Below are 11711 nucleotides of genomic sequence, written 5' to 3' on the forward strand. Positions count from 1 at the left end.
TAAAAAATTGAGCTTTAATAATTTTAAATTTTTAAATATGAAAATGGTTCAAATAAAATTTAATTCATTAATTTTTTTTAAACATATCTCTAATAAAAATTTCTGTTATTTTAATTATTTTAATAATATAATTCATTTAAATTATATGATATTAAAATTTATCTAAAACATGTAAATTTTATTTCTAAAATAATATTAAATTGAATTACTTGATAAAATTGAATTGGGCTGTAAATGTTTCCTTAGTCCATTTCCACATAAAAGGGGCTAGGCCATGATCTTTGAACTTTGATGTGGGATATAACAAGCCCAACCCACCATAAAAAACGACACCGTTTTAGTATCTCAGCGGAAGAGCCATCGCCATTGCCGTTGACGTACGTTTTAGATTTCCCTATCTGGAACGTTACTCCAAACAAAATGATATATCTCTCTCGAGACAGCTATTCTCATCGATCAGTCTGACGATGGCGAGTGTTGTTGGAGGGACGCCATTGATAAGAATCAGAGTAATACCAGATATTGCCCCTCCAATTTGGCGCCCATCTGCTCTTCTTTCTAAGCATAATCATCATCATATCCACAAGCATCGACTTCTACTTTGTTCTTCTGCTCCAAGGAGGTGGAGGAATTTCTCCGTCTCTTCCAAGTCAGATGCTGCTGCCCAAGGACAAGTTCGCGTCCGTTTTGCCCCTTCACCCACTGGCAATCTCCATGTTGGTGGTGCCAGAACTGCTCTTTTCAATTACCTTTTTGCTAGGTTAGCTATTGCTATTAGTAACTTTAATTTTTGCAATTTTTTCTATGCTTTATATGTGTCAACTGGTGAATTTCAGGTCCAATGGAGGCAAATTTGTGTTGAGGATTGAAGATACTGACTTGGAGAGATCATCTAAGCAATCAGAGGAGGCAGTGCTCCGGGATCTTTCTTGGCTTGGCCTTGACTGGGATGAAGGTTAACACTTCTTTTTTTTTGTGATCAGACTTACAACTGCAACAGCTATGTGGTGTTGAGTTCACAGTCGTTGGATCTGGTTGCTCATGTTTTATATGTTCTGATTTTGAAACCTCTGTTATAGGGCCTGATGTTGGTGGAGACTACGGTCCATATCGACAATCTGAAAGGAATTCTTTGTATAAGCAATATGCTGAGAAACTCTTAGAATCTGGTCTTGTTTATCGCTGCTTTTGTTCTAATGAGGTAAATTTCTTTGTGTAAGCAGTATCCATTTGCAGCTACTAAGAATGATCGTCTAATTAACTTCAGATAATAATGAATAAAGATTGGATGCAATTACAATTTACTTGGTCTTTGTGGGAGTGGAACACTTCATTTTTTTTTATTGATCCTTATTAGCTTGAGTCTGCATCTATACTCACTCTTTGTCTTTCACTTTGTGCAGACTTTTTTTTTTCTTTATGCTCTCTTCGGTAAAAATAAAAATAGAAAAAGGTGGTTCAACTCATTGTTTTTTTGTCATAGTTTCTCCCAGGAACTAGAGAAAATGAAGGAAATTGCAAAACTAAAGCAGTTGCCTCCAGTGTACACTGGGAAGTGGGCTACTGCAACTGATGAAGAAGTACAGGAAGAGCTTGCAAAGGGAACTCCTTACACATATCGGTTTCGTGTGCCAAAGGAGGGGAGTTTGAAAATTAATGACCTTATTCGGGGTGAAGTAAGTTCTATTCTCTGGAAATGCATTTTGTTACCCATTACTGTCAAAATTTGATAATGGGTGTTTTATGCATTAATGGTTGTTTTTTCACTGACCTCCCATTGACTTGTGCCCGTGTGATAGTTTTATTTATTTATTTTCCCCAAAGAAGTAGATATGATTTCTTAGAGAAGAAAAAAAGGGTTATTGTGTGATTTCCATGCATTATTACTTCTTTAGTTTCTAGGTTAACCCATTGGGTCCACAACAAGTTATACTAGTGTAAACTCCATTTTAGATTGCAGTATTGTTGTATGAGTAATAGGATAGGAGGCTGCTAAGGTCTGCTGTGGAGTAAGAATCCCTTCTTGAATAATGGTCTAGCCCATAGTTGCCAGATTCTCCTAACCCCCTTGGGTTCTGCGACCTAGATCGTGCATTCCAGAACGCGATTGCGTCCCAAATCGCTTGGGAACACATTTTAAGTCTCTAAATAAGTGATCTCATTTTACTATGCTTAACACAAAATCAAAAGGGGGAAGAAGAGGATCCTATTCATTTCCTTTTATTTTTTCTTCTCTTTCTTTTTAATAAAATAAAGGTGCCTGGAATGTTAGTATACAGAGAAGAAAAAAAGAGAAAGAGAAGAAGTAAAAACAAAGAAGAACTTTCTAGAAGAAGCCTTATATTTCTTATTCTCTCTCTGCATTACTGTTTTTATCTTTATTGGCTTAGCTGACAATGAATATGGATTGCTGATTTCACATGCTATTAAATCTAATAAGGCCTATTAAGTAATTATAATGTATTATACATATCATTGAGTCCTAAATCATAAGGCCCATTAAATGTCAATTAAAAGCCTATTCTATTTAAAATAATATTATTTTTTTAATTTAATTGATCAAAAAATTAATAGTATATTATTAAAAAATTAGATTTTTGAAAATTTCTTTTACTAATATTAATCTTGTAAAATATATACATCATAAAAAATTTAAAAATTAGGAAAAAAAGAAATTATTTTATTGGTTATTTTTAGAATAGAGATTATACTAATTAATTGTAATCTATATATCACGAATTGAATTGATATAATTTACGTATCGCATTCTGAATTAACGTATCGACAAAGTCTACCCCTACATATCCTATATCTAGCTATGTGGCGAATCACGTATCTATACCCGTACCACGATCCAAGACGTTCCGTGTTCCAGGTAACTATGGTCCCATGGACTAGTTGTTCAGTAGTCTTAGAGAGCCGTTACTCAATGGTCTAGTTGTTTAGTCCCACTAGTGGTAGCCAAGAATTAATCGCAGTTATTGGCAGCACACAGCATAAGTCTCTAGCCTGCTGTATACCATCGGGGGCCTGGCAAACAGAACTCAGAGATGGGCCCATGGCTTACTGAAGCCAATCTCAATGTTTGAAAGATGTTCTGTTCACATACTCATTTTCACACATAGGCACACAGAGTCCGTAAAAATGAAACTTTTTAGAAAGTAAGGGGCCTTCCTTTGACACAGGTGCCAAAACTAAAGCATAGAAAGAAATAGCAGATTTCAGTATTTATAATGGCATAGTTCATTAATTTATTTTATGTATGACCATTATAAGTTTCTGAACTTTTAACCTCATATGAATTTCATGAAGGTTAGCTGGAACTTGGACACACTTGGAGATTTTGTAATTATGAGGAGCAATGGACAACCTGTGTATAACTTTTGTGTTACAGTTGATGATGCTACCATGGCCATCTCGCATGTGATAAGGTAATTTCTGTAGCCCCTCTAAATACTTAAGTGGTATAAGATGATAATGTGCTATAGGATTTCCTTCTTTTTACTGCCTTTGAAGTCTTTTTTTTTTTTTTTTTCTTTTTTGTGATATATGGGTTGCATGTTGCATTTTTCCATCTTACTCTCAACCTTGCTTTTCAGAGCTGAAGAGCATTTGCCCAATACTCTCAGGCAAGCATTGATATATAAGGTATTATCAAGTAAACTTCTGAATACACAAACATATATGAGTACGCATTTTGCCTTTCTATCCTTTAAGGAGAAGTTGATTTAATTGCCTTTCTATGATTTTGCCACAGGCTCTTGGATTCCCCATGCCTTCCTTTGCACATGTTTCTTTAATTCTTGCTCCGGATCGGAGTAAATTGTCAAAACGGCATGGTGCAACTTCAGTGGGTCAGGTAGTTTTAAGTTCTGATGCTTATCTCTGTCCTATGCCGTCTCTGGGTTATGATATTTTAGCATTCTAGTTCTTTTTCCGTATAAGAATTTCTTTTCAATAGCAATAACCACTGTTTAACAGTTCAAGGAGATGGGGTACCTTCCCCAAGCAATGGTGAATTACCTGGCACTTTTAGGTTGGGGTGATGGGACAGAAAATGAGTTTTTCACCCTTGAGCAACTTGGTTAGTGCACAATTGACATATCAATGTCTAGAGTTTCCTTAAGCTTTGTGCTGAATTATTCCTGGTTGTATTTACCTGAACTTTTTAATGCAATTTACAGTTGAAAAATTCTCAATCAGCCGTGTTAACAAAAGTGGTGCCATTTTTGACTCTACAAAGTTGAGGTAATACATTGCATGTGGTTGGAAAGAGTGTTGTGTATTTGTATAAATGTTCTTGCATTTCTGTGTTCTGCAATTTCTGGTTTCAACTTTTTATTTCTTTTTTTTTTTTCTGAATCATATTTAATGCACTTTTTTTTTAATTTGTAAAATATTTGAAATTTGGGATAAAGGCTTAGTTGAGTTAAGTTGAGTTGAGTTAAAATGTTTGAAATCTTACAAAGTTATTAGAGGTTTTACCTTTTATGGGCTTGCAAAGTGTTGGCATGTTAAACTACCTTCCTAACACTTTCTTCCCTTATTTTTTTAACAAAAAAATCTACAAATTAAAGGTGGATGAATGGTCAGCATTTAAGAGCACTTTCATCAGAGAAATTGATCAACCTTATTGGTGAACATTGGAAGAACACTGGTATCCTTGTGGAGTCAGAAGGATCATTTATAGAAGTAAGGCTTGTCTTTGTATAATTTCAGCTGTTTTAAACTGCCTATTTGATTTCCCAGCAGAATTTTTTATTTTTTATGAGCTGCAAGATAGATTTTTTATGATGATGATGATGCAAACACTTTACAAATCTAAAAGCGACATGTACCACTTGGTTTTAGTAGAAGGTTGAATTGCCTGCATCAAAGGAAAGATGCTCTCAGGAACCAACTTAATCCAGGAATAAGAATCTGTTCTTTGTTAGATAGATCCAAACAGCTATTAGCCATACTCAATACAGAACGTGACATCATTGAAATATATCTTTCCTCTTATACAGTTTTTATTTGATGCTTCTGTATCTGAATCAAGCATAAAGAAGTTCTCAAAATATAATTTTGTGCAAACAGGAAGCAGTTCAGCTACTAAAAGATGGGATTGACTTGGTAACTGATTCGGACAAAGCACTGTCAAATTTGCTATCTTATCCCTTACATGCTACTTTAGTGAGGTGATTTTTGAATTTCTCAATCTCTGATTTTGAGTTCTATAAATCCCTTACCAAGTTAATTATTTGATTATTGCCTAGTTAACATGTATGATTGGTAATTGTGGTTTTATCCGCAGTCCAGAAGGTAAGACAGTTGTAGAAGATAAGCTTTTTGAAGTTTCATCCAGGCTCTTAGCTGCATATGACAGTGGTGAACTCCTAAGTGCCCTAGAAGAAGGCCCATCTGGTTGGCAGAGGTGGGTGAAGAACTTCGGCAAATCTCTTAAGCGCAAGGTAGACACTGATCGAATAGATTGATACAACAATTTTGCTGAATTTTGATTTATCTCTCTCTAATGGAAATAAGGCTTTTTATACATGCCATTTGACTCTCAATATTTTGTGTATTTTCCATTTTATATTGCAGGGGAAATCACTTTTCATGCCACTTAGGTTATTGCTAACCGGAAAGCTCCATGGCCCCGATATAGGTTCTAGTGTGATCCTGCTGCATAAGGCTGGAACTTGTGGTGTTGTTTCTCCAGAAGCTGGATTTGTCACGTTGAATGAGAGGTTTGAAATATTGAGGCAAGTTGACTGGGAAGCACTTAAGGATCAATCTCCATTGGAGTCTGCTGCTACTGTATCAAATTGAGAATAACTTTTTTTTTAAAAGATTTTTTGAGGATACCCCAGTTTTTATCTTCTAATTTTTGACTTTTTTTTTTAATGTGTTGTTTTGAAAGCACTTGTTTTTAATACAATGAGATGAATTTTAGTGTTTTGATTAGGAAAAACACCTTATTTTTTAGTAATGATGATGATTGCAACCCAATAAGATTTAAATAAAAAATAATGTACACGTAATTTATAAAATAAAAACCATTTTAGTAGCGAATAATTATCTTTTTACAAAATAATAACCATGTTCTCCCTAAAAATCATATAAACATTACGATTAGTTTATCTATCAACTAATGCATTCTTTGAAGAAAGAGCCTACGAGTTTGACAACTAACAAACATGAAAACAAGTTTATCACATGCTTAAAATGACACTTGGAAGTCGTTTGCTTTTGAATTTGGGATTGCACCGCACCTCGAGAATCAGACAGTCCGAAGGCTTATCTGATTCTCGTTAGTCAGCCCAATAAGAGAAACAATATTTTAAAAAAAATATAATTATGCTTTTATATGAAAATTACTAAATATTAAAATTTTGTACACATTCTCCTCTGTTGTTTGATGTCTAGCCTGATTTAATTTAGTGACAAACGATATATCAGTCAACATCATTTGGGTCAGTCGATTTTTATACATTTCAACTCTCAAGCTACAAATCAACAAATGCTTAAGCAGAAATCTCATCGGATTTTTTTCTTTTCTTTTTTGGGAAGTTAGAGATTAAATTCATTAACATAGCACCAGAATACATAGCCCTAAGGGTCAACAGGGAATTAGACATGGTTAAAGGCCTGAGCCCTAGCAGCAAACCCAGAATCCAGACCATTAAAAATAATAATAATAATAATAATAATAAAGATTTGGCATCTCCATTAAAAAGCCTCCCGGACAAAATGAGGGTTCTACAAATCTATCCAATCTAATGGTTTTCACTGTCATACAATTCTATGAAACAATTATGTAGTTGATTATATCATATCATAGGTAGAACTGATCACTACTAATATGAATCACGGAGCAAAGAGAAAAACATTGGTTCTTCCAGATGAATGAATTAAAATAAAATAATAGCAAACACAGAAAGAGAACATGTGATTAACAATATACTCTTATCTATAGGCTGTAACTCCTCACCCAATCCTCTAGGAACTGATAGCTCGGACGGATTATCTCCTTCACCTTGTCTCCATTCTTATAAATCTTAAATGTTGGAACAGTTCTTATGCTCTCAGCTTTTGCTACAGCTAAGCTCTCTTCCACATCCACCTTCAATCAATAATGCACAAATGAAAATAAGCATATTTCACAATCAAGAGAAATTCATGGCAAACATAAAAGTGAAAACTTTCTAAGAATCCATTTGATGTGCACATTAACATGTGGAATGCAATGGAATGATCTCATTAGCTTAAAGAGAAACCGAAACATAGATATCTACCTTAAAAAAATGAATTGATGGATACCGAACACATAGCATATTTATGAATGGGGATATATCTTCAGATTGTTCATCAGATGCTGCTTTAAAATGAACCATCTTAACACCTGGAAATTTCAAAATCTAGCTCAGCCATAATGCAGAAAGTGTAGAAGATCATTGATAGCCAAGTAGTTACTATACAAAGAAGTATCAAGGCACCAAGTGTTCACCAGGTGATGATATTGCAGCTTTAAACTTGGCAAGACTGGATATGTCTTCTACTTCACCAAATTTCGTATTATTAACTTCTCCAACAGATTTCTTTAATGTGATCTGTGCTCGACGTAGAGATTCCAGAACCTCATTGTCCCCTGGTAATTCCTTTCTCAAGACCTCGTAATCTTTCACAGCTTCTGCCCATCGTCCAAGCTACGACATCACAAAAGAAAAGTAGCGGATAAATTATCAAAAAAGGAACAAAAAACTAAGAAGTGGATGAACAATCTTGACAACATATGCATGTACAACAATGCAGAAACAAGATATTCACCTTTCCATTTGAGGCAGCCCTTCTAAATAAGGCCTTGGTGTAGTTTGGTTGTATCCTAAGTGCTTGATTGCAGTCCTCTACAGATTCTTCCCACATTCCAAGTTTAGACCAACAAACTGCTCGATTGCAGTAAAGAACAGGGTTGGAAGCATCATATTTGAGGCCTTCTCCATAAGCTGAGCTCGCTTCAGAATATTTTCCAGAACTGAAAAGATCATTACCACGGTTTCGAGCTCTTGCCGCCATTTTCACATTAGTTAACACCATAGCTATCTCTGCATTACCATAATCAATCAGACCAGCCTTCTCAGCCACTGAAACTGCATTGTCAAATCTGCAACAAATCTATTATCCACTCTCATCATCCCAAAAACAAAAACTATATTACAATTGAACTTCATATAAAAACTCACCTTCCCAGTGCCATCTCAATCTGGGCTTGGACATAAAGCACATAAGCTTCAGCAGCCATACCAAAGAACTTTGTTTGTGGGGGACAATATTCAAACTTGGGAATGTTCGATATGATTGAATCTGCATCTTCAAGTTGATGAAGTTTCAAGAAGGCTTCTGCTTTACAAGCAATAAGCTGTAAATTACATCCTAACAAATTCAGGAATCCAAAATCGCATCCTCGTCAAACATAGAAATGTGAGCATAGTATGGCTTATACCTGAGGAGAAGAGTCCGCTCCAATTGTTAAGGCTGCATCAGTTTCCCTAAGGGCACCCTTCCAATCACCAATCTTCCGGGCGTCTACACAACGTTTTATATGCTTCTCCAATGACTGCAACTTCTGCAACTCTGTTGGAGCTGGTTGTTGCCCATGAAAACATAAGTGCTGCCGAGCATTTTCAACTTGTCCTAACCTGATGAACTACCCAAAGTTAAGGATTGTAGATCCACTGTGATAATAATTACATAATAATCGATTTAACTAAACTGGAGAAAGCGACCGTAACCACTAATAAATGGACAAGATAGTTTGAGCTCAAGTCCAAAAGAGAGTCACATAAGCAGAAATTGAAATTCAGAAAAGGTTGCACATAACTCCAGAAGCAAAGAAGCAGAAGAAAAGAAAAAAATATTGAATCTGAATCTACGATTTTGTATAACAAACACAATCCAAGAATTGACCTAAGACCACAAATTCCCGAACTAAATAAATGATCCCCAATGATATAGCTAGTTCCTCAAACACCGGAACTCCTAACAATAGCAACATAAAGATCCACTTTTCTCAACCCCTATGATGACCTTCCTAGATCAACGATCAAAAAGAACAGAACACTTCAACAAGAAGATGAAAGCAAGCAAAGAAGAAACTAATCATGAAATAAGAGACCCAAAGCCTACACAAACATGAAGAAAACCAGCAAAACATAGACCAATCACAAACATCCAAGACAAAACAAAACTCGCAAACAAAAAATGTTAAATAATTAAAGTTAACAAACAATAATCTTAGGCAAAGACAAAGTGACTTACCTAAGGTAAAGAGAGGCCAACCTCTGATGAGCCCTGGCATAACCAGGGTCCAGTCTCACAGCTTCTTTACAATCTCTCACTGCCTCGCCCAACCTCCCTATTGCCGTCAGAGCCGCCGCCCTATTACTCCGGTACGGCGCATTCTCCGGTGCCAACAATATTGCTTTATCATACAAACCCAGAGCTTCCACAAAATTCCCTCTTCTATACATCTCATTACCTGCCTTCTTCAACTCCTCTGGATCACTACAAGCACCACTACCTCCTCCACTTCCCAATTTCGTAGCACCACCACCACTTCCGCCACGCATAATGCTGCCGTGTCCATAATTTGCCGTTCCCGTACCAAGGGTGTCTGTCTTGTTTGCCACGCGACACGTTAGCCCAGTTTTCAAGATTTTGCCTGAAGGACAAATGTTGCCACTGGGAAGCAAATTTGAGCCCGAGCTTGTGGAAACCGAGGACGCTCCATTGCTAGCAGTAAACCCAAAACTTGAACCAGAATAGATCAATGGGACTCCAGCCGAGACGGATCTTCGATGACCCGGATGCGAATTGCTGGAACGGAAAGTATTATGTTTAGCTGGGCTAGTCTCCGACAAGCCGGAGAGCTCGCCGGAGTGGTTGCGTGAGCCATTTTCAGGCTTTTTACGCAATTTGGTAGAGCTGGCAATAGTTTTGGTGCTGGAAACAGAACCGGAGGAACTTGAGCTGCTGGTTGAAGGGGTGGTGGTAGTGGTACCAGCATTATTGATAGATGGCCGAATTGTTAATGTTGAAACTGGAGAACCTAGATCGAGTTCTTTGAAATCCAGCTTCTTGGTGTTGTTACAGGTGCAGTCACGGAATCGGTTGGCGAAGGAATCATTAATGGATTCTTGAGAGGGTAATTTAGAGTTGGGTGACATTCTTGTGTTGTTTTGGTGAGAAAAAAGTTGAAACAAAGTAAAGAATAATTCAGGTAACGTGTGCTACAATTGAAACATGAACCAAGATAAAATGAATGTAAGAAAGAAAACAGAAGAAGAGGTTGTTCTAAAGAGACATGGAGTTGTTGTGCGTGAGAGAGAGAGAGAGAGAAAGAGGAGATGGCCGATGAGGATCTCGTGATATAAAATGAGGAAGCAAAGACTGAATGTGACTGACAATTACTTCTTTACAGAGAGAAAACACTCTTTCCTTTCATAGAAACAGGTCCTTATATTTTTTATTTTTTCCTTTTCTTTTCTTTTTAATCTCACTGTGCAGCATTCACTCCTCCTTTTAAAAAATAATAAATAAATAAAAATTATTTTTACTCTCACCAGAAGGAAACCAAAGCTCCCTGTTTCTGGCTAATTCTTCTCTCTATTTGCGTCTCCTTTCCTCTGCCATTATTTTTCCTCTCTCTCTCTCTCTCTCTCTGGTCTCTAGCCTTTTACTTTTACCGATTATTTGCCCATTAACTAAAACATAGCTTGGTAGCCAGCTTTTGTTCCTCATGAAATATATAATGAAAACATAATAATTTGTTTATGTCGCCAAAATGACATAAAACGATCCAAATAATATTAATATTCTAATTCAATTTGTGATATATTATTTTTTTATTATAATATAAATTCCACTACTTTGTAAATTATAAAGCTATTTAATATTATCAAGTTAAAATTTATCTATATAATTAATCTTATGTATAATATCTTGCATGAAATTATTATGACACTATATAATTTCTTAGTTACAATTTTATGAGTTATTGTCTAGGTAATTTTTTTCCCTATTGGAAAATTTTCTTTTATTATATGTAGGATGGTGATATTTAAATTTAAATTTGATAAATATTTTTAATACTAAATTCACTCTAAATTTAATTAAAATTTATTTTAAACTATTAAAATCAGTCAAAATTTAATTTTATTATCTAAATAATATTCGAATAATTATCAAAAATAATTTTTTATTAATTATTTATATTTTAAAAATCATTTTACAAAATATTTAAAATCTATTTATTTATCATTAATTAAAATTTTAGAAATTTAATTCATATCATTAAGAAAAGTTCATTGTGTTTGTATTTACATTTTATTTTTCTTTTTTAATGATTTTTTTCAATAAAGTTTATTATGTAAAATGTTCATAATATCTATACTGTATTTTTAATTTTTAAATTCAATTTTCCTTTCATCTTCTATATATTCTTATTATTTTCATTATTATCTTAATTTTTTATGATTTAAATGGCTATTTTCTTTAATAACTGATTGCCAAAACTTAAGGTTTTTTAATTAAATTTATTTTTTGAAAAATTATTATATTACATTTTTATAAAAAGATATTTTTTATTTAATGTTCTTGCATTTCATAATATTTATATATTTTCATAAATCAAAATTGCCCTTTTTCATAAGTTATTTGTATATTTTATT

The 11711-nt window shown here is 34.6% G+C and overlaps 2 protein-coding genes across 2 annotated transcripts; one reads left to right on the plus strand and one right to left on the minus strand.

Moving 5' to 3' along the window:
• The first annotated feature begins 375 nt into the window (after window positions 1–375).
• On the plus strand, window positions 376–5943 carry LOC110662742 (glutamate--tRNA ligase, chloroplastic/mitochondrial). Its single transcript, XM_021821840.2, has 13 exons — window positions 376–760; window positions 837–955; window positions 1080–1201; window positions 1494–1676; window positions 3313–3431; window positions 3600–3648; window positions 3758–3859; window positions 3982–4084; window positions 4185–4248; window positions 4578–4692; window positions 5080–5180; window positions 5297–5453; window positions 5587–5943. The coding sequence occupies exons 1-13, from the start codon at window positions 468–470 to the stop codon at window positions 5812–5814; spliced, it is 1755 nt and encodes a 584-aa protein (XP_021677532.2). The 5' UTR covers window positions 376–467; the 3' UTR covers window positions 5815–5943.
• Window positions 5944–6683: 740 nt separating this feature from the next.
• LOC110662741 (inactive TPR repeat-containing thioredoxin TTL3) lies at window positions 6684–10690 on the minus strand. Its single transcript, XM_021821839.2, has 7 exons — window positions 9301–10690; window positions 8486–8681; window positions 8226–8401; window positions 7813–8146; window positions 7493–7691; window positions 7281–7387; window positions 6684–7108 (listed from the first exon to the last, which is right to left on the minus strand). The coding sequence occupies exons 1-7, from the start codon at window positions 10206–10208 to the stop codon at window positions 6956–6958; spliced, it is 2073 nt and encodes a 690-aa protein (XP_021677531.2). The 5' UTR covers window positions 10209–10690; the 3' UTR covers window positions 6684–6955.
• Window positions 10691–11711: the final 1021 nt, after the last annotated feature.

Source organism: Hevea brasiliensis, chromosome 16 (genome assembly GCF_030052815.1).
Source record: "Hevea brasiliensis isolate MT/VB/25A 57/8 chromosome 16, ASM3005281v1, whole genome shotgun sequence".
In the NCBI taxonomy this organism is placed as follows: Eukaryota; Viridiplantae; Streptophyta; class Magnoliopsida; order Malpighiales; family Euphorbiaceae; genus Hevea; species Hevea brasiliensis.